Below are 23,711 nucleotides of genomic sequence, written 5' to 3'. Positions count from 1 at the left end.
ACAGGACACCTGCTACATTAGCACACACTACCAAGATATGGAGTCATAGCAGCTCTACCTAATACACAGAAACAAACACAGGGAGGCTGCCAAAATTAACAGACAAAGAAACACAGCCTAAATGAAAGAACAGATCAAAACTCCAGAAAAAGAGCTACAGAAAATGGAGATAAGCAATCTATTAGATGCAGAGTTCAAAACACTGATTATAAGGATGCTCAAGGAACTTAGTGAGGACCTCAACAACATAAAAAAGATCCAGTCAGAAATGAAGGATACACTAATTGAAATAAAGGACAATTTACAGGGAAACAACTATAGAGTGGATGAAGCCGAGAATCAGATCAATGATTTGGAACACAAAGAAGCAAAAAAAAAAAAAAAACCAATCAGAAGAACAAGAATAAAAAAGAATCCAAAAAAATGCAGATAGTGTAAGCAGCCTCTGGGACAACTTCAAGTGTTCCAACATTTGCATTACAGGTGTGCCAGAAGAAGAAGAGAAAGAGCAAGAAATTGGAAATCTATCTGAAAAAATAAAAGAAACTTTCCTAATATGGTGAAGGAAATAGACATGCAAGTCCAGGAAGCACAGAGAGTCCCAAACAAGATGGATGTGAAGAGGTCCACTCCAAGACACATAATTAAAATGCCAAAGGTTAAAGATAAAGAGAATCTTAAAAGCAACAAGAAAGAAGTTAGTTACCTATAGAGGAGTGCCCATAAGACTACCAGCTGACTTCTCAAAAGAAACTTTGCAGGCTAGAAGAGATTGGCAAGAAATATTCGAAGTCATGAAAAGCAGGGACCTGCAGCTGAGAGTGCTCTACCCAGCAAAGCTATCTTTCAGAATCGAGGGCAGATAAAGAGCTTCACAGACAAGAAAAAAACTAAAGGAGTTCATCATCACCAAACCATTACTATGTGAAATGTTAAAGAGACTTATTTAAGAAAAAGAAGCAGATCAAAACTATTAACAATAGGACTTCCAGCCAAGATGGCAGTGTAGGTAGATACACTTCGCCTCCCCAAACAACCAAAGGAAGGATAACAACTAATTTTTAAAAAGTGACCAGAACTGCCAGAAAATCAAACTGTATGGAAGTCTGACAACCAAGGAGTTAAAGAAGAAACATTATTCCAGACTGGTAGGAGGGGCAGAGATAGGCAGCTGGGGTGGAGAGCACATGTGGCAAGGCAGCGGCCGGTGGACCTGGTGGTCCCACATTTGCATGCAGATAGAAGAGCAACTGGGGAGCAAGACAGACCATGCAACCCAGGGTTCCAGTGTGGGAAAATAAAGCCTCAAAACCTCTGTTTGTAAAAACCTGTAGGGTGTTGCAGTGGTGGGAGAAACTCCCAGCCTCACAGGAGAGTCCATTGGAGGGGCCCATAGGGTCCTAGAACATGTACAAGCCTATCCACTTGAGAATCAGCACCAGGGAAGCACCTGAAAGGGCACAATTTGCTTATGAGTAGTGGGGGAAGTGACTGAAAGCAGGGTGAGAGCCCAGCAAGTGGCATTGTTCCCTCTCTGACCCCTCCCCCACATACAGTGCCACAACGCAGGGAAGGGGGTTGTCCTGCCCTGGTGAATACCTAGGGCTCTGCCCCTTACAATGTAACACATGCACAGAAACAAAGAAATATGGCACAAATGAAAGAAAAGATCAAAACTCCAGAAAAAGAACTAAGCAATAAGGAGATAGCCTACCTATCAGATACAGAGTTCAAACAGTGGTAATCAGGATGCTCACAGAAATGATTGAGTATGGCTGCTAAATAAAGGAAGAAGAGAGGCTATACAAAGTGAAATAAAGAAATATATACAGGGAACCAATGGTGAAGGGAAGGAAACTGGGACTCAAATAAATGATTTGGATGAGAAGAAAGAAAGAAACATTCAACCAGAACAGAATGAAGAAGCAAGAATTACAAAAAAAATGAAGAGAGGCTGAGGAAACTCTGGGACAACTTTAAACGTTCCAACATCCAAATCATAGGGGTGCCAGAAGGAGAAGAGGAAGAGCAAGAAATTGAAAACTTACGTGAAAAAACAATGAAGGAAAACTTCCCTAATGTGGCAAAGGAAATACACATGCAAGTCCAGGAAGCCCAGAGAGTCCCAAAGAAGTTGGACCCACAGAGGAGCGCACCAAGACACATCATAATTAAATTACCCAAGATTAGATATAAAGAGAGAATCTTAAAAACAGCAAGAGAAAAGGACACAGTTACCTACCAAGGAGTTCCCATAAGACTGTCAGCTGATTTCTCCAAAGAGACCTTACAGGCAAGAAGGGGCTGGAAAGAAGTATTCAAAGTAATGAAAAGCAAGAACTTACATCCAAGACTACTCTATTCAGCAAAGCTATCATTTAGAATGGAAGGGCAGGTACAGTGCTTCCCTGATAAGGTCAAGTTAAAGGAGTTCATCATCACCAAACCCTTATTATATGAAATGTTAAAGGGACTTATCTAAGAAAGAGGAGATGATCAAAAATCCAAACAGTAAAGTGACAACAAACTCACAACTATCAACAACTGAACTTAAAAAAATAAGAACAATAACCAACTAAGCAATCAGCTAGAACAGGAACAGAATCACAGAAATGAAGATCATGTGGAGGGTTATCAGGGGGGAGGGAGAGGGGAGAATGGGGGAAAAAGGTACAGGGAATAAGAAGCATAAATAGTAGGTAGAAAATAGGGGGAGGTTAAGAATAATATAGGAAATGGAGAAGCTAGAGAACGTATGTGATGATCCATGGACATGAACTAAGCAGGGGGGATGCTAGAGGGATGGGGGGTATAGGGCGGAGGGGGCATAAAGGGATGAAAAAAATGGGACAACTATAATAGCATAATCAATAAAATGTATTTTAGAAAAACTATAAACCATAAAAAGGCAAAAAATACATTTGTCTACAATTGAATCTAGAAATCGAACTAAGCAAATAAGAAGCACAGAGACAGAATCATGGATACTGAGAGTGTTTTGATGGTTGTCAGGTGACAGAGGGGTGTGGTGGAATGGGTGAAGAGGTGAGGGGATTAACAAGTACTAGTAGGTAGTTGCAGAATAGCCATGGGGATGTAACCGAAGAACTTATATGCAGGACCCATGGACATGGACAATGGTGGAGGGACTGTCTGAAGGAGTGGGGGGTGCTGGGTGGCAGGGCCAAGGGGGAAAAATCAGGACAACTGTAATAGCATAATCAATAAAATATAATAAAAAATAAATATTATGTGATGTATTTCTATCGGGGAAAAGGAGTGCTTAATTTCACAGCAGAATTATAGGGAGAAAGGACAAGATTTTTGCAGGCCTGTGTGTTTTTGTAGAGAACGGAAATGCTTGCCCTCTCCTCAGCCCTGTTTGAACAAAGGCATGAAAATGGGGTCTTGAGTATGACAGGTAGGATTTGTGGAATTCACTTGATTTGTCGGGAACATCTTTCTATGTAATTCCAACTTCAAACAGTAACGTCAAATAATACTAGCTGTTTACTTATGAAAGGTGATGTTTTAGTCATTTTCAGAACTAGTACCACCAAATAAAGACACATTTTCTTCAGGAGAGAGTCTACATTCTAAGGGCCAGGGGCTCTGTGTTGCCACAGCCGTCTGATCTTGCAGAACAGTGATGTTTGACTAAGTGCTGGTTATTCGATGTTGAGTCACTGAACATGTTCAACTGAGGTTATTTTTCTTAATAGAAAAGTAGGCTTTAACCCAGAGAGCTTTGACTGCCCATGTTTGGCAACAGGAGTTGATGGGGTTAGCGGATGTGTATTTTGGCATCAACATTAGATTGACCACAGTTTTTATATCCTGCGGGTTGTCAGACTATCCTATTTTCTGAAATTCTGTGGTGCCTGGCCAGGATACCATGTTGTGACCTCCCTGTATGTTTATGAATAATTCTGTATTTGATATTTGCTTGACGGTTGTAAATGAGCTTACTAGGTTGGCGGTAAATAACCCAATATTAACCCCTCCCCTCCCAAATTAAGTACCTAGAAGCAGAATTTAAATGGTTATAGGTGTTTGGTATTAAATCTCTCCTTTCTTCTTAGAACTTGATGAGTGATTTGGGCTTTGTGTATGTGTGTCTGTGTAAATGTGAGAAAGTAGGTTAGATCCTAGTGAACATAACTTAAGGTGGGGGCATTAAACTGTGTCATTCTCCTGGGTTGATGCTGCCTAGTGTAAGGAATAGACAGTCCTTAATTGATGTGACCCCAGGGCAATCATGCAGGCTTGCATTCACTCATCCACTCATTCATTCATTCATATTTATCACTCAATAAATATTTATTGATCTTCTTGTGTGTCTGATGGCTATATTCTAGGCTCGTGGGCAAACAGTAAGTAAAACTGTATTTCTGCCTTCATGGAGCTTACAATGAACAAAAGTATAATATAAGCAATAAACAAATAAATATATATTGTATCAGTGGGAGTACGTGCTCTGTAGAAAACCCGGGCGGTGGGAAGAGGAGGGATGGAGTGGGGATTTGCTGTTTATAAGCAGCGGTCTCAGGAGGCCTCCCGTGATCTCTGCTGCTGTCTAAATTCCGCAGGTAGAGAGGCTCATTTGGCTTACATTTCAATTTCATTCTGCCTTTTGAACTGTCATCTGGAAATGGGAACGATTAAACCACCTTAGTGATTGGCTTCTTAGTGTGACTATGTTTTAGATGATTTCCCTTGAGCAGATGTTAATGGAGAGTCGGAGGCTCTCTGGGAATGGGGCTGGGAAGCACCCAAGTGGGTAAGGTTCTGTCCTGCTGTGTCACCCGGAGCCCAGCATCCACAGGCCTTGTGCTAAATTACTGCCCTGTGAACTTGCCTGTCTTGCTTTGAAGTACATTCTTGCTGGATGGCATTGCCCGTTCTGGCTGGGAATGCTAATTGGAGAAAGCAAACTGAAATACTTTTGAGAAATGCGCTGTAAAATTAATATTATCTTTTTGTCCAGTTTACCTTTCTGACCGTTTGGTATATTATGTTGCTTTACATTTTCAAAGTGTTACTGTCTTATTTTTCTTCTTCTTCTTTTTGATTTAGAGCCTAGATGTGTCTCTAGGGATATCTTTATTTATGGGCTGAGTCAAAACATGAAATTGTCTAAATGGGGAATGATCTTAATCCTTCTTACTCTCTGGTCCCGGGGCTTCAGTGAGGCCCTATCAGTTTCTCGCATGCACGAGCCCAACACGTAACGCTGGCGCCAGATTTAGTTCTTGCTGCCAGGCCCGGGCAGTGATTGCCAGATGGGGATTTGTATTTCTTCTGTTTAGATGCTGAGGTTCCCCTTTGCCAAAGAAGTGACAACAACAACAAATGGCTACGATGTCCTAAATTAATGACAGTGGCAAGTGAGGGAGAGAAAGCGATGAGAGTATTTCACTAATTAATAGCTGCCCCCAACAACAGGCTGCTCCCCTTCCTGAATGTCTCTTGGAACTTTGATTCAACCTCCTGGCTCTGTCAGCGACCAGCAGACATCACTGCATCCTGCTTGTACATGAGCTTTCAGGACTGTGCCCACCACCAATCAAGAGTAGTAAATATTCCTTCCTTCCATGCTGTGCACCAATCCTAGCACTGTCCCCCTTTACCTTTTACCACCCTCTCTCTGTAGCCAATATGAATTCTTTCAGAACAACTTAGATCTTTCTTCCCTGAAACATGACATGTAAAACCCCCCCTCAGCTCCCAGGTAGCAGCTATGTTGCCTTCTCCATCCAGGTCCTTTTCTAGCTAGCATGAGGTTCAATAGAACCTTTTTTTCATAAGAGCTTTTGGCCCTGAAAATTTTTTTGTTTACCGTATGGTACCAAAACTGAGGTTTCTAAGAAGCAGTATTCTGTGGGCATCTGTTTTGTGGTTTATATCTATACACCGCAGTGGTATACACGGGCTCTACGTTCTCTGAGGAAGTATTCCTTTAGCTTGGTAGCCTAAGCATGCTGGCTTTGGACTGATAAATACTTTTAGGTCCAGAGAAAAAGGTGGCCAGTGGTTTTAGTTTGTGGCAATGCAGCTGCTTTTTAAAATGAGCAAAATATGTCTTGTTAAAGTATTATTTTTTTCTCATTTTAAGCAAAACTGTTCAATGTGAGAGTAAATCTTAATTGCTAATTTTAATACAAAAATGTTTCCTTTTTCCAGCTTTCGTGTTGGCTTCTAAGGATATAAAGAAAGCAGTCACACCATCTAAGGTACTGATTCTAATGACCCAATCTGTTCTTCTCATCTGAGATTTGTTTGTGATTTCTTTAATGGGAACTGTCACGATTTCCTCTTTCAAAGGTTATTACATTAATTTATTTATTTTTATGAATTTATGAATGTTGGTCACATAGATTTTGAATCCCTAGCAGCAGCCAACAGATAGGCTGGCTTTTACAAACATCCTTCAATATAGTTAAAGCATATCCACTAGGTTTCAAACTTCATTCTAAGGAAAAAGATGTTCTGATGCGGAGGCAGACGTTTTAGAAGCCCTGCTTGCATACAAGCAAGTTTTCTCCAGTTGTCCCACATCTTAACCTTGGGTCTAACTTTCCCAGTCTGTGAAAAGATGATTCTGTTTCCAGGATCACGAGAGCCTGAGTGTCCCTCACCGGGAAGGTGGCACCATGAGAGGGCATCCTGGGTACTGGCCCAGAGACCCGGACTCAGTCAGAACCAGAAACCGGGACCTGGGGCCCTGACGGGGAGGGGACAGCACTCACCCAAATCTCTGAGCTGCTGATTTGTCATTGTTTCATCATTGGCTTCATTCCAGAACCTCATCAGAATTTTTTCCTTGTGGGCTTTGTGCAAGACGAGTTTAGCATATGAGAAGGAGAAACGATATTTTAAACTACGAGTTGTTTTTGTCATAGTAATTAAGGCTCTGTTGACTATTTTTTTACCCCACAATTAGTATAAAAGCATTTTTAAATAGAATGTTTCTTTCATCTGTTCTAACTATACTATGGGATTCCTACACAGGGGAAATAATAACAATAATTCCTTAAGGTTTTAAGATCCTTTATGGTTAATTAAGCATTTTCAGACATTTAATTTAATCTTCTCAATGATCCTGTTACTGCTCAGCAGAGCAGATATTCTTGTAAGAAGCTGGGAAAATTTACCCTCAGAGAAGTTAAGTGACTCAACCAAGGTCGCATGACTACTAAAAGGTAAAGTCAGAATCCAAATTTTCTGGATTTTTGAATTTTCCATACTGTAATTTTCTATTACACAGCCATGTGCACTTTAAAATGTGTGTGTGTGTTTGGCAATAAAGAGGCTCATTTATAATAAATTTAAAGTGCTACCCAAGGTTTGTTAACAGGGAACTAAAATTTTACATAATAAACTTAGAAATTATAGCACATACTTTCAAATACAGGTTTTTACCTAATCATTTCAAATGAAGAAATATATGTCTCTCTGCCTTAAAAAAAATATATATATATATACATATATATATATACACACACATATATATATATACACATATATATATGTATATATACATATATATATGGGGGGGGCGGAGAGAGAAGGGGAGTCCTACATCTTAGTGTTATTTTTCATGCAAAGGTATTAAAGCCCTTGACGAATGTCATTAATCCCATCTGTGCTTAGGCCGCAGAGCCAAAAAGCCATTCATCCCATGAGAAGAGACAGTGGTGAAGTATCTCCTGTAGACCATACCTGAGACTGGGAGACAGAAAAGAATCAGTTTGTCCAAGGTTTCCTAAAGTCTGTAGGTGGCTCAGAGACAGGAGTTATGGCTCTTAAAAATGACCTCGTTAGTCTGGAGTTCTCGTTAGTTCATCTGCCCTGTCACTGCTGCTCAGAGCAGCGCCTGAGCTCCCTCACCGCACTGCTCAGTTGGGCACACGCCCCAGAGCACAGCCCAGCCTGACACAGGGCTAGGGTCCTTCTCCAAACATGGTTCAGGTTCGCTGGCTGGTGGCTTCTCATCAAAATCCTGAGTGCTGCCAGTGCCCTGTGGTCCCGCCTGGGGCCTGGCCTCTCCTCCCGGGCTTGTCTTCTGGGCCCCTGTCCCGGCACTGTCCTAGGTTCTGACCTCTCCACTTTCAGGGAACCTACCCTCCCATGCTCCCTCCTCAGCCATGGCCGTGTACCTGGGCAACCTGCATTTGGGCCTGGCCCTGTGTCCTGTGGTGGCTTGTGACATGTCCTGTATGACAAGGAGTTAGAGCTGGGCACTGGAGCCACACTGCTGCGGGTCATACCCCTTCTCCATCACTGATCTGCTGTGGGACTTACCGAACCTCTGTGTGTCTCAGCATCCTCAAGAAGATGTGATAATAGGGACTAGCTCAGAAAGCCGTTGTGAAGATTGTGTGTGTGTGTGTGTGTGTGTGTCTACCAAGTAGCACAGTGCCAGGCCTATTTAAATGTTTACCTGATATGACAGCAAGACATGTCCTATGCAGACTTTCAAGAGGAGCCTAAACAAATCAAAAAGAGAACTATAGACTTTACTGCTTTTATCAATTAAATTTCTTTCACGGTGGTAGTTGACATTACCTGAAGGAGGCAATAATGATGGAAAGAGTGGCAGAACAGCTTCTGAGCGTTTGCTTTGGGAAGACACTGTTCTCAGCATGGCACGATCTGACTAAACCCCATGCAGTGGGCCTTGTCGTTATGGTTCCTGTTGTCCAGATGAGAAACCAAGGCCCGAGCCAGTGAGTGGTGGAGGCAGGAAACAAACAGGCCCACCTTACAGTGGGGTCTCTGGTGACCACATTCTGCTGACCTAATTTCACTCAGCATCCCAGGGGTGCTGGTGGCTGGTGGTGAATGGCTAGAAGATGACTTTTCATCCTTCTTCCTTCTTAAAAGATTTCATATTATGTGGTATTTTCCTGTTATGAACAATATATGAAGTGAGCCTCACCTAGATAGATTGCAAGTGTTCAAATCTGTGGTGCTTTAAAAAATCCAGCTGGACAAGGGTGACTTGGGTTAGTCTTTTCTTGGTGAGGGTAGGCGCAGTCTGTGGGTTAGAGGTGTTAGGGACAGACCTCTTTCTGCTCTGCCCGTGTAGCACTTCAGTTCACTCAGGAAACTAAGCGCATTTTGAATGACATTGATAGTGGAAGAAACATACAGCAGCAGAGAAAATAAAACAAACCATGTGTTTTGTCTTTTGGGGGGAAGAACTAAACCTTTCCACGAAAGAAGCTGGAGACAGAATTTTAAATGTTCTGTCAATTTGTTTATGTAGTCTAATTTTATTTCTCAAAGGAGAACATATTCAAGAGTGTTTTGGTTCCATTTCAGTTCACCTAATCCAACTGTTTCTTGGGTATTTTATTTTTACTGATTACAAATTGAGCCATTGGCAACGGCTAATCATTTCCTAGCTATTGTGTCAGCTCGTGGCGCTGTGGTTCCTGAAGACAAAGGGGAGGAGCTATAGTTCTGGTTGCTCTCCTTTGCTTTCCCAAGGACCTCGGGTGGCGGGTCCAGTGGGGTGCCAGCCTGTTCAGGGCAGTAAGTCAGTCTGCAAACACTGAGTTCGGCATATTGTTTATCTTTCAACTTGCTGATGCAGGTGACTGTTGTTGTAGGTATTATTTCTAGCTCACTCTTAAAGTCTGTCCGCATCTAAAGACGCACGTTTCCTGAAGAATGCCTCCAGAGGAGGGCTGGCCATGTGTTGTTTGTGGGGAAGGTATAAGGAAGCAACATCAGAAAGGATTCAAAAGACCTGGATTCCGGTCCTAGCTCTGTGGCTGGAATGACTGCTGGACAATGGCCGCACCCTTTATCTTTTCTGAGCCTGTGTTATCTCACTGGTAAAGGGGAGTGTTGGACTGGGTCATCTTTAATGCTGATTTTTAAAAATTGTGGTAAAATACACATGACATAAAATTTACCATCTTAACCATTTTTAAGTGTATAGTTCAGTACTGTTACATACATATCTGCTGTTGTGCAAGCAAACCCCAGAACTCTTCATCTTGCAGAACTGGGGCTCTGTGCCAATTAAACAATAACTCCCCACTCCTCTCCCCCAGCCTCCAGTCTGTACTAATTTGACTATTTTGGGCATCTCATATAAGTGAAATCCTAGTGTTTGTCTCTTTGTGACTGGCTTTTTGATATGTTAACCTAAAAATAAAAGGCAAAGTGAGAGGTAACAAGCTTGAAATCCAAACGAATAAGCTGTTGGTGAAGCAGTGATTTAGGGATAAACCCAAATAGTGTTCTGATTACGAGACAGAGACGAAGGGTGTTTATGAGGAGGAAAGGGGGACAATTACATCAATAGAAGGAAGACATTGCTATTGGTGCAGAGAAGCTACCACAGTGATGTTAGTTCTAAACACTGGTTTTAAGTTTTAGTCCTGTAGCCATCAGCGCTGTAGTCGGAAGATCTGATTTCTTGTTATCTCTGCAGACATTTTTGGGGGGAATATAGTGTTGCTTTAAGACTAGTGCAAAGGTTATTTTGCTCTGTTTTCATGTTCCAGGGTTTGAGCTACAAGGCAGTTCCTCTGGGATGGCAGCTTTGGCTCTGTTTAAAGTGGCTCCATTTATATTATTTTTTGCATTATTTAACATAATAATGTTGTCAACTTAAGAATGTCCACACCTGTAAGAATTTTTATGAGCCAAACTGATGACAATTGCCGGGAAGCAAAATCTCAGTGGACTGAGAAAATTCTCTGGAAAATGGCAGTTTCACCACTTATTTTATGCATCATAATCAAAGGGCGAGATGCAAGGGAGTTACATTAAGTCCATTGGTGATATTAGGGAGACATTGGGGAGGCAGGAGAAAGCAAAGCAGGGAAATCTCGGATTGGATACAAAGTAAAATGATAGATGCATACTTCTTTTACACCTGGTGGGAAAAGGATAGTGAAGAGTCAGCGATTAACACAACAACAATGAGGGAATCCCTGGTCTTGTGCGCTGGTGGGAGGCTGTGCCCTGAGGGCTCTGGAAAAGGGACAGTACTCTGACATTCCAAAGGCATGTTACTGTAGATGGAAAAAGACAATAGATAAGCTCAGTTAAGGTAAAGATTGACCTTTGTCAAGGAAGATAGCGGCCTAGGATGTGACTACCTGTCATGACCCACTTTTAGTTAGGAATTTTGATGTCTAAACCATCCTATGTAGTCACTTTCAGTCTCTGAGTTTGTAAGGCCACCCTGCAGGCCTCCCCTGGGCTTGTCAGTTTTAGTATGTGGCCCCTTCTTCATCCACAGTGTCCTCCAGGTTCATCCACATTGCAGCATGTGACAGAATTTCTTTTTGTTTTTTTAAGTATGAATAGTATTCTCTTATATATATATATACCACATTTCCTTTATCTATTCCCATGCTGTTTTTAGATCTAAAATTTCTAACTTTCCATGAGCCTTATGTGGCAGCCAAAGCTGTGGCCTCCCAAGGAGAAGGGGTGGCAGGTTAATGCTGGAAGCAAAGAGGCCCCTCTGGCTCCAAGGCCAGTGCTCCTTCTCCCAGGGTGAGCTGTTCCCCTGGCCACAACTGGCATTTAGAGTAGGGAACACACAACCAGTCCACATATGCTAACAGATGATGATACCTGGCTTTGGTTCACACATTTACAGAAGTGAGTTCAGCATTCTAGTGTGTGTGTCTCTCTCTCTTTTGGCTCTTGGAAAAAGTATTTGTTTTATCAGGACTAAGTAGAATGTCACTTGATCCGGAGGTATAACAAATAAATATATAACTGTAGGATTCTTCTCATCTTGAAACTGGAAATGTCGGCATGTGCGCTGCCTGTCACTACCAGAACCAATAAGCAGAGACAGGACTAAATCTATACAGGCATTTTATTCAGGTGCTAGTGATCTGAGAAGTCAGTGGGCTCTGTACCCTCAAAAACTGCCCTAACATCTCATCTCAAGCTGACCTGTTTATAAGGAGAAGGAATGGGTAGGTAAGGAGTTTGGAAAAAGGTCAATCAGAAAAGAGTTGCAGCCCCACAGTGGTTTTTCATAGCACTTTTTTATCTGCTGATCAGGAATTCTTTATCTGTGTCTGGGAGCTCTCTCTCTGGGAAGCATGGCTCAGATACCATCTCTATGGCTTGCAGACCCCCTGGGACACAAAGGTGGAATTGCTCCTGGACCTCCTGGGCACATAGGTCATGCATTCCAGTTCCTGGAATGACAGCTTTCCACTTGTATTGATCACGTAAGCCTGTCAACTATAACTAAAGCTAAGATCTTTAACTCTTGAATTATCCTATTAGTCTCAGCATTATTTCTGTTTCTGACATAAAGATAGTTTTAGAAAAGACTACTAAAGATAGACATTCCCCTGTGTTTTGCTCTCTCCTCCCTGTCCATTGTCATGGCCCCTTTGGCATTCAAAGAGATTCATCTCAGTATATCTTACCTTTTAAGCTGCTCCCAGTTCTGTAGGTAATTTCTTGTTGCTGTTAGTGAAGAAAATGGAATGATATTTGCCACTGTCTAATTGTCATAATTGTAGCATGGTGGTTGAAAGCAGAAAAGGACAATTAGAAAATTCCTTCGTCTGCTGGAGAAGACAATAGAAATGGCAGATTTAGCTGCTGACACCTGGCGCTTTGTCAGAGACTTTTCAGAGCTCCTCCCCTGATCTTCCCAGGATCAGGGTCAGGTGTTTCTGTGCCCACATCCAGATCTCTGCCAGGAGCTCTGCTGCTGTCAGATGCCCCTTCTGTGCCCACGAGTGCTCACCAGCTGCAGACCCACGACGTGCAGGGCCCCAGGGCAGTTCCCCTGGTGGAGAGAACATCAAATCATTCTTGACAGCACATCCGAGCCAAATGATGATAAATACAATAATTAATAGGGTTCATCTTCATGGGCAATGCATTACCAGCACTGATACTATCTGTGATGTTTGTAATGCTCAGAATGTTTTTTCAAGTGTAAAAAAAATCCCAAAACAAATGGAGCTACTTTAAAATGGAGTCAGAGCTGCCATCCCAGAGGAACTGCCTTGTACGTAGTATGCCTCAAACCTTGGAATGTTGAAACACAGGGCTTTGGGCTGGGCCTAAGGCAGTATTGGATTCCAAACAACTGTTTGCAGAGATAACAAGAAAGCAGTATGATGACTACTGAACTGAAAATTCAAAACCTTGGTTAGAACTAACATCACTACGTTAGGTTATCTGCACCAATAGCAACACCTTCCTTCTATTGTTGTAATTGTTCCCCTTTCTTTTTTCATAAATACCCACTGTCTTTATTTTATAATCAGAACACTCTTTGGGCTCCTGCCTGAATTTGTCAGTGCTTCCTGAATAACTATTCTTACTGATCTCAAATAAATGATGTTGCCTCTCACTTTGAAAGCCTTTTTATTTTTAAGTTATCATAAGGTTTTTAAATTAACCCCCCAGAACACTGAACCAGTTAAGTTTTACCTCCATATTAAACAGGAGGAAAGAGCCTCAGCTCAACGAAGTGATTGCTCAAGATCACATATAAGACCCTGGCTGGGTCTCAGTTGGTAAGAGTGTTGTCCTGATACATCAGGGTTGTGGGTTCGATCCCCAGTCAGGGTACTTACAAGAATCAACCAATGAATGCATAAATAAGAAGAATGACAAGTCAGTGTTTTTCTGAATCAATTCCTCCTTCTCTCTCTCTCTTTCTCTCTCTCTGTCTTTCCCTCTCTCCCTCAAAATCAGTTTGAAAAAAATCACATGTGAAAGGGACAGCCCCACGGGAGGCTACCGCCATGATACAGAAGGGCATCATTGTTGCTTTTCCCTCTTAATATTGGTCTGTGTTTGTAAGGAAACATTTCCAAGGTTTCATCTTCATTTCCTTTCCTCCCAAATGTTAATGTGTATCATATGAGTTCATTCAGTCATTGTTAGCTTTGTTGTGTGATGAGATTTATCTTTTGCTCTCTTTTTTTTTAAATACAGAATTTGGAGAAAAGTGGTATGTCAAGGAAAAATGACATAGGTATGTAATTTTTTTTTAAACTTAAGAATATTTCTTATAAATTATGATTCAGTGAAATGCATTTGCCTTTCTGATTTTATTTATGGTGTAAATATAGTTGAGTTTTCAATAAGGGCAGATTGCCTTGCCAGGTGATGACAGAAGTGAATGGGACATAATCTCCGTGACTAGGGGCCCACACTTAGTGGGAGAAAAGGACACACTGTGGCCTTTGCTCGTGTCTTCCTCTTCCTGGAGCCAGGTTCCCCACTGTGGACCCACGGACACAACTTGCCCTTCAGGTCAGCTCACTGACACATCTCCTGTCAGACTCCTCCTGGTCCCTGGTGTGAAAGGGATGGCTTGCTCCTTTGCAAACATGACACACTTCTGTCACAGCCCACATACATGCTTCTTTCTCCCTGAGCATGTTGTGTCTTCAGGGATGTGACCATGAGTGAGAATTTTTTTGGTGTGTTCTGTGGAAAACATGCCCCAGGGTGTTAACTGGAGGCTAAGGCCACACCTCTGTGTGTAGGAGTGAGTTTTTCCCCAAAAGGTATGAAATTTGTCACATGTGGGCCTTGGAGACCTGGAAGGTATCTGGGACAGGAGGGAAAATGTGTGTCTTCCTTTCTAGATCTTTCCTTCCTGGGCCTGGGTTCTAAGGAGTTGATAGGACAGGAGAGAGCACCTGGGCGGCAGGCCGGGTGGTGTGGGGAGGGTGGCCTGTGCTGTGTATGTGCATCTGATTCCCTGCACGCAGGGGAACATAGGGCCATGAGTGGGGGGTCTGCCAGCTCTGAGAGCAGCATTATTTAAGGAGCCGCACTGCTTGGCTGGAAGCCGATGGGTCTCCTCCTAGTAAATGGTTATGAAACAAACTGATGACCGTCATTGGGAACGTGGCTTTGAAAGGACCAAGGGGAAGCTACCTGGACCGGAAATCTACATTCTTGCAGATACGGATGGCCAATGTGGTGATATTTAACTTGGTACCTGGTCATCTGCAAAGGGCCCTGGGGATTTATTGGCTGCACTCTTAGTGAGTCCACAGGACCAGGGGCTCCTAAGGCAGCACAGCCAGGGTGCTTAGATCATGGTCTAACCTATACTCAGGGCTGGGTGGCAGCCTCCAAAACGGGCAGCCTCTTTTTCTCTTCTGGCTTACCGCCTAATCCATAGATTCGCCAGTGACATTATTCTCACCAAGTGACACATTAAGTGCCGTGTGGCTCTTCATGTGTGAGTGCATGTGTGCGTACTTATCCCAGCCTTCACTTTTGAGCCTGCTTGTTACTCAGCCTCTATCTGAAGAAGCCACGTTGATTTCTCATCAGAAAAACACCAGCCTTGTGAAATTTGTATGTCCAGGTAATTCCTGACGAGCAAGGGTCAGTGCTTAGTAGAGTGTTTGGCACATGACAGGTGCTCAGCACCTGCAGAAATAGAGGACCCTTGATTTCTTTTACCTTCACGGAAGAATTATTTCTCCTGCAGGGACCCTTTCTAACCACCTCTGGTTCTGTTGCCTGTACTTAGTACTCTCTGCAGCTCTCCACTGGCTTCAGTTCTTTATCTTCCTGTCATACTTATCATTATTTTCAGGCACTTAGTGTACCACCCATTTGTCACCCATTCCTGGAGGAGAAACAATGACAATCTGTTTTGAGTGGTGACAGTGTTTGCTGAAAGTGAACTGCACCGAGTTTAGAGATGTGTAGCCAAAGTGAGAGGAAGTGGTGGAGCTGTCTTGTCAGCTCCAGGGGCCGGTCAGCGGCAGCCTGAGAGTCACAGGGCCCGGAGGTGTCGGCAGAGAAGACACTGCGGTGCAATCTAGACACCACCAGGGTGTGGCTCAGTGAGGGAGGCTTTAGAACACGTGCCAGAAAATATTTCTTGGTGCTGATGTAAAAGAACAGCAGGAATTTAAGTGCATAAGCTGTTTTTGGCACTAAACTGTACTAACCTGGTTCTCTTCTAGAAGGGGCTAGGGCGGAATGGTATGGAGACAATTTTCTGTCATATTGCCAGGTTTTAAGAACTGGGAGCACTCTTCCTTTTTTGCCTCACTCCCTGCAACTCCCCGGTAGGCATCCTATTCCTTAGCCACACCTAACTGTCAGGGCCCTAAATTTACAGAGGAAGAAATGAGGGCACTGTGTCCTAAGGACACCAGAGAAGAGAGGGGAGGACAGTGGGAGCAGCGAAGGTTTGGGTCCCACTGTTTGGAGTCCCAGGTGGCTCCTGAGCTTGTCCCTAGTTTGAAAGCTATTAATTTGGAGTCCCAACCTCTGAGTGAGGCCTCCAAATCCTTCAGGATTGATCTGGCTGAGCCATCCTCCCACTCCAACTTTATCACGGACTGTTCCCTGCATCCTGGTCTCACTCCCTTGTCACCCGCTCAGAGATGCTGCAGAGATAAGGCTGCTGTGGGCTCAGTGATAATCTCACTTGTCTCTGCTGCTGCTGCTCTGCAAGCCCCTGAGTCTGAGCCTGCAGAAATGGCTGCTGCTTAAAGGAAACTCAGGAACAGCTCCTCCCAGAAGCTCTCCTTGCACTGGCTCCCCCTCCTTTTGTCCTCCCAGTTTCCCATGCAGCTCTGGCTTTGCATTTACACCTTTGTGGTAGGATGGCCTACCCTCTTTTTAAAAAAACATTTTATTTTTTTAAATTTAAGTATACATAGCATACAATATTATATTAGTTATATTACTTTCAGGTGTACAATACAGTGATTCAACATTTATATACCTTACAGTGTGAACGCCACACTAATTCTGGCAATCACCTGTCACAGTGCAAACTATCACAAAACTTTTGACTGCATTCCCTTCACCTTTTTTACCCATCCCTCACCCTGCCCGCTGTTGCCAACCATCCCTTTGGTCTCTGTTTCTACAAGTCTGTTTTTGTTTTATATTTTTTATTCTTTATTTTATTTTATTTTCTAACTAAATCCTGTTGTAGCCTAGCCAGTGAGGTGGTACATTAGAAGACTTTACAACTGCAGCTCTTTCTGGATCCCCCCAGTGTATCTGCACTCTCCTTCCAATGGGCCTCTTCCTCAGGTGTCAGAGTGACCTTCCCAACATCTGAGATTCCATTCTGTCCCAAGATGTGAGGAACACTAAGGAAGACGTCTTCTTTTATTCCATAGAGACCCTTGATCGTGGTGGAAATTGGATGCATGATTCCACATGAAAGCAAAAGCATATAGTATTTGTCTTTCTCTGACTGACTTATTTCACTTAGCATAATACACTCTTGGTCCATCCATGCTGTTGCAAATGGTAAGATTTCATTCTTTTTTATGGCCAAGTAATATTCCTCTGTGTGTGTGTGTGTGTGTGTGTGTGTGTGTGTGTAACACATCTTCTTTATCCACTCATCTACTGACAGACACCTAGGTTGCTTCCGTATCTTGGCTACTGTAGATAACACTGCAGTGAAAGTAGGGGTGCATAAGTCTCTTCAAATTAGGGTTTGGGTTTCTTCAGGTAAATACCCAGGAATAGAATTTCTGGGTCTATAGTAGTTCTAGTTTTAGTTTTTTTAAGGAAACTTTATACTGTTTTCTGTAGTGGCTGCACTAGCTTGCAGTCCTACTGACAGTACACTTGGACTCAGGGGCTGATGTCTGTGGACTGTTGGGTCACCTTTGTGTCCCGGATCCTGGCACTTGGTAGAGACTCAGCAGTGTTTGCTGAATGGATGCACACAGCACGCATGGTCAAAGCAGGTAGAACAGAAGGGCATAATTTCTTAGTAGCAGAAGAAATACATACAACTCACAGCACATGCCCCAGATAGGTGAAAAGGGGAAACATTTGCTTTTTTCTTCTTCCAAAGTCTCTCCCCTGCATTGGATGATCTGCAGACAGTGGGAGTTCTGCTGATCTGGCAGAAGTGGGGGGATCTGGTTACTGTGGTGAGAGCAGGATTTTGACACATGGATCTGCTCTCTTAAAAATTTCATTCCAAATTATTTTGAACATACAAAAAGACACAAAGAGTAATGTAATGATATCCTACATATTCATTGCAAATTACTACACAGCTGAAGCCTTTGAACCTTTATCCAGATATGCTGTTTATCATTCTCAAATAATCTTCACTCACATCAGATATATGTACAGTATCTGCATACATACATAGCACATATGCACTTTATGTGTATATGTTTATGGTTTTGTAAACCATTGATTTATATAATTATTCCTTTGCAGCTTACTTTTTCAGCGTTCCACCTGTACAGTTCCTCTCCCGCACCCACTGGGGTTGATACATACAGGACTAGTGAATTTCCGTTGTTGAGTAGTACTTTGATTTGTGCACCTTGTTAGTGAGCATTTGAGTCACTTCCAGTTTTCCTTTTGCACTCGCTGCTGGGAGCGCACTTGTTACAGACCCTCTTCCACACACAGGAGCGTCTCTCAATGATGGTTAATAGCAGTAGAATTTCTGGGTCATTGGGAATATGCATCCTCAGCTTCATTAAACTTTGTAAAATTATTCTCCGAAGTTTTACTTCATTCTTCAAGAAAGTAAATCCTCATAACTCCTCTTTTCATACGTTGGTTTCTGTTAATGTTTCAGATGTAGTAGATGGAAGATTATGCTTTAGTTGAAATAGAAGACACCATGTTAGTCCTTCTGGGTGTCCGATTTAGACCTCGGCGCCAAGTTAAAGCAGAGATAAGTATGTAGAATCTGCACGTGTGAACACACTCTAATGGAAAACAATGAGGTCATATTCAGTAGGTTGTTTAGCATTTCTTTTTATGGTACATTTTTTTATTGCATTTTAACCAAAGAGTATTTGGGATTATTTTCAGGATCTACATGGCTTACTGTGGAGCTATTTGTTGTATGAATGGTTGAGTGAGTGAAAAAGTGAATGGCATTATAGAATGGGACATCAGAACAATAAAATATAATGTAATAAAAATGAGATTCGTGTCCCTGAGTCAAGGTGTCACAGGAGGGTCTCATGGTTGGGGTCATCCCCACACCCATTTGCTGTAATCCTTGCTGGAGGCTACACGTTTTTGACATCTGCCTTCTGCCACACCCCATCTGGTGGCAGGGTGCTGACACAGACAGTGTTCTCTGTTACTGGGGCCGGGCAACCATCTCTGCTCAGGGCCATCTCTGATAGTCCTCCGGCTCAGGTGGGGGTGTTGGAGCAGGGGTTCTGCCCTGCTGGTCATTGTAGAAAAGCCAGCCACCTTGCAGTGAGTCTTAAGAGGGGGCTAGCAAGTTCTGCCCATGTGGCCAGTGTTGTCATAGATGAACTTTCAGGTAGCAATTCTTGCTGACCCCTGCTTCCGTGGGATTGTGGCTGTTTTCCTGGAGAGAACACTCAGTTCTGGCTGGATGCCTGTGAGGTAGGGCCCAGATGACTAAGCTATTTATTTGTAAACTCACGGGACATATGGATGTCACTTTGAATGTCACTTTGAAGGGCCTCCAGAACAGTGTTGAGGTAGTATGTTAGTTTGCAGGAGCTGCAGCAGTGAAGTGCCACAAATTGTGTGGCTCAAACAGCAGAATTTTGTCTCTTTGTTCTGGAGCCTGGAAGTGTAAAATCAAGGAGTCGGCAAGGCTGGTGTCTTCCAAGGTCTCTTTCCATGGCTGGTAGACAGCAGTCCTACTGTGTCTTCACATCGTCTTCCCTCTGTGTGTCTGTGTCCACAACTCCTCCTTCTATAAGAACACCAAATATATTGGATCAGGGTCCACTCTAGTGACCTCACTTTAACTTGATGACAAGACCCAGTTCCCAGTAAGGTCGCATTCTGAGATCCTGGGGGTTGGGACTTTCATCCAGGTTTGGGGAACATAATTCAACCCATGGCAGGTAACAGCCCAATGTAGGATTATGTATGAATTGTTAAAAGGCTACTTGCAAACAACGTTTTCTGCTTCTAAGGGGTTAGTGTTCTAGACATTTTCATACTTTACTGTATTTGCAGTCATTCTTTTTGACAGGCAGGATCCATAGTTTGTTACTGGAGACTTGGCCTAGTACATTGAGTTTACTTATTTGCTAGTCTCTAGGAAAGAATTTTTGCAGATCAGTTTCAAAAGACGGATTTTATCACTAGAGTTACATATACATTGATTTTTTTCCCTAAGAGTTTATTTCCTGAAGGCTTATCTTGTAACGTGTTTTCTTTTTAAAACTTGTTTTCAAGTTTATTTCGGTGGTCGTCAAAAAAATAAATACCTGAAAACTTTTTTCTTTCCTGGTTCTAGATTTAAAAGGAATTGTGTTTGTCATCCAGAGTCAAAGTAATTCTTTTCATGCAAAGAGAGCAGAAGAGTTAAGAAAAAGCATCTTAAAGCAAGCGGCAGATCTTACGCAGGTATGTTGAAATGGCTCAGGATGTCTGCTAAATGTTCGTTTAGTGATGTGTGTGTGTTTTCCAAAGCTCTTGGTCTGTAGAGAATCAATTTTGTTTAGATGAGAATAACTCTTCTGACTTGTTTTGCTTGTTTAGTGTTGACTATTTATGATTTAAAATGTGCTAGTTAACTGCTAATGCTCGAAGCATCATGGTCTAAATTACTACACAAATTTAGTTTTTAATTTAAGAGAATTATATAATCGTGTAGGACTATGGTGGTTTTGTTATAAAGTATGATACAAAGAAGAAATAACTTTTTAAAAGTAGGGCTTAAAATAGCAGAGATAATTAATGTTTAAAATTTTGGTAACAAGTTCTAAGGCAATTTTCATGTTGAAACAACATTTTCATTAAACTCAGTGTGATATTTCCTCTGAGGGTCTCTTAATCTACATTTTAATTGGACATTATTGATTGAACTTTTTATTTAATTTATAATGTGTTTCTGAGAAGGATCATGGAGAGAAAGATTGACACAGGCAGAAACACTCTGATACAGTTTAAAATAGGCATGAACTGAATTTGATGCTGGAGCTTTGGGGCAGCAAAACCTTCTTACGCTGCCATACCGGTGCTTTCTTCTTTGGCGAGGCAAGAACAAGCTCCTCCAAGCCTGCTGCTCCGCACTGCTGTGGCCTCCACGGCAGTGCCTGCCTGTAGGTAAATGCCACCCCATGGTCGTTCCCGCAAGAACTCTGACAGGAGATGTGTGTGCTTGATGGGTCGCTGTCCTTCTCCTGGTGGGGGCTGGGAAACAGAGGGTTGGAAAATTAGCCACCGCAGTGATAGTGGAGGCTAAGATAGAACTGAGGTTAAGGTTTATTGTGCTTTATCTTGAAATGATTTACATATAAAATTTATACAGCCTTCCCACGTCCTTGAAAGGACAGGTTCTTGGGTCCCCTGCTTGGAGCATGGCACCTTCTAAGGGGGAGGAAACAAGTACCTGCTTTTTTTTTTTTTTTTTTTTGATTAGAGCTAGGAGCAGCTTGATGAGTTTGAAATTCTTTGTCTGGGAACCCACCTTTGGAGCTTTTCTTCTATAAACCTGTTCAGATTTCATCAGCGAGGCAGACATGCCACCCCCTTGACTGGCTGTACTCCTTCCTCTTGCTCCATGGAGGCTCTAGTGGAGTGGACAGAGGAGGCTGCTGTGGGGAGGAGGGCAGCCAGTAGCCCTGATAATCCCTCCTTTGGATCCCAGCAAACTTTAAAGAATGTAGCCCTACTGGGCTGTGACAGTTACTGCAAATGGAGCAATCAGAGATGAGTTGGTGCTCGGAAGATACGATCTTATGATTAAGTGACTCTTGAGAGACAATATGGAAAAGATGAGAAAATTCATTCCCCTGCTTTCACACAGACACCATAACAATGACTTATAAGGAAGATGGAGATTTGTGTTCCCTGCCAAACAGTGCAGTGGTGAGCAGCCAGCAACAGGCAGCTCTGCCCCAGGGTCCACCGCCTCCTTACTTCACTGCAGGCTGGGCTGGCTCCCCACTATTGTGTCTGCATTCCAGTGTGTGGAGGGCAAGCAGCTCCCTGATGAGGCTGTGACCTTAAAGTTAGAGTTAGCATTTCCCCTGGCATACGATTGTCCAGAACATAATCATGTGGGCACACCTCAGCTGGGAAAGGTCATGTCTTGTTGGGTGGCCTTGGATCCAGCCAAACCTAGGGGTTCTACTCACCAAAAGAAAGAAAGTAGGAGTGGAGACTCAGACAAAGCTACATCTAAGCTAAAGTCAGGATTTTGTTTACATGTCCAGGACTCATCTAGTCTATGGAAGATATCTGTGCACGTCTCATCCACTCATTCAGTGTTGAGAGAGCTCCCGGGGGCAAAATACTGGGTGTCCAAAGGTCAACAAGCCATGGTACTTGCCCTGGAACAACCCACAGTCTTGGAGAGGAGACAGGCCCACAAATGGGCACTTTGAAAGCAGAGAGGGAGTGCACACACAGAAAGCACTGTGTGGTTCTGCTTGTCTGCAGTGCCCCAAACAGTCAACTTCATGGAGCCAAAGACTTAGCGCTTTACCCAGGGCAGTTGGGGTAGGGGCAGTGAGGAGTTACCAACAGTCAGAGATATGAATTACAAAATTGTCCTTACAACCAAGAATCCTCTGTTGTACACCTAAATTTTGTTAAGAGGATAGTGTTCATGGTAAGTGTTCTTACCACAATATAAGAAAAAATATTAAATGAACAATTAGGTACTAGGTAGATTGGGAGGAGGTGGTGGTTGGGCTTTCTGGGTGGACAGCCGGGGAAATAACGGCAGCCAGGTAAGGAGCAGGAGCACCTTGTGTGTGGGCTGGACTGCCATCCTGAGGTGGGTATAGAGTGGGAGGCGGGCAGTGTAGGTGGCTGGCCCAGACCGCAAGGGAGCTGTATGTCCTGTTGAGGACCCAGACCATTCTCAGGGGCATTACTGGTACTCTGAGAGGGATTCCTTTGATGTCCAAGACACTTAGCATCCCTGCCCCCTGGCAGTGGGTATAGGAGTGACCCCTAGTCCCTGTACTAACAGTGTTCCCTGTGGAGAATTACTGTTAGGGAGAGTGGTTAGGGCATTGACCAGCTCAGATGTTCGTTTTAAAACCCCAACTCTGGTGGCAGCATTGAGTCAAGGGTGGAGCAGGGAGCCTAATTCTAAGGCTCTTGGACTCGTCCAGGGCAATGCTGCCCAAAGTGGATGCAGACCCCACTTTGTTACAGGCAATTTCAGAAGCACTGGGCTGAGGTAAGAGGTGCAGCTGGCCAGGGTGCTGGTGGCAGGGGTGACACTGGGCCAGATTTGGGGGAGACTTGGCCCACGAGCGGTGGGGTGGGGTGGGGCCGCCATCTGAGGCTGATGAATTTGCAGGTGTGGGGTGTGGATAGATGACTGAGGTTTCTGTAGGTGAAGTCTGAGCTGGAGGTATCAGTGGCTGAGAGCTGCACATTTGAAGGTCAGGAGAAAGGTATGAGCAGCAGATGGTGGGTTTGGGAGTTAGCAGCATTCGTAGGTAGTGCCTGAACACTGGAAGGTGCTGCTTCCAGGGGAGCAGTGGGACCCTGGCGAAACCGGCATCCTGGGTCTGGGCAGAGTGTGAGCAGCCCTCTCTGGACACAGAGAAGATGCCTCATGGGCCATCAGGGAACCTGAGCCACGCACGCAGTTACCAGCACTGTTCTGTTCCCCAGAGAGGACTCTGAGAGGGCCTCAGGCTGTCCACGTGCCTGGACTCTGTGTGGACTCCTGCCTGTGCACTCGCCTCGGCAGGCGTCCCGCCCAGGGTTTCCTTGTTGCTTGTGCCCCTGCCACTGTCACTGTT

General features: G+C 43.5%; 1 protein-coding gene across 3 annotated transcripts in view; it reads left to right on the top strand.

Moving 5' to 3' along the window:
* Positions 1 to 23,711, top strand: part of B3GLCT (beta 3-glucosyltransferase) — a 133,226-nt gene that overhangs the window by 12,297 nt on the left and 97,218 nt on the right. For 2 of the 3 annotated variants that reach the window (XM_071220985.1, XM_053920711.1), the window contains exons 2-4: positions 6,184 to 6,233; positions 13,957 to 13,996; positions 20,237 to 20,346. In XM_071220985.1, coding sequence (XP_071077086.1) covers positions 6,184 to 6,233; positions 13,957 to 13,996; positions 20,237 to 20,346 — 200 coding nt within the window. The remainder of the gene's footprint in view (positions 1 to 6,183; positions 6,234 to 13,956; positions 13,997 to 20,236; positions 20,347 to 23,711) is intronic. The other variant, XM_053920712.1, reaches the window with a different exon arrangement.

This window comes from Desmodus rotundus, chromosome 3, assembly GCF_022682495.2.
Source record: "Desmodus rotundus isolate HL8 chromosome 3, HLdesRot8A.1, whole genome shotgun sequence".
In the NCBI taxonomy this organism is placed as follows: Eukaryota; Metazoa; Chordata; class Mammalia; order Chiroptera; family Phyllostomidae; genus Desmodus; species Desmodus rotundus.
The sequence above is the reverse complement of the archived record's forward strand: the minus strand, read 5'-3'. Positions and strand labels throughout refer to the sequence as shown.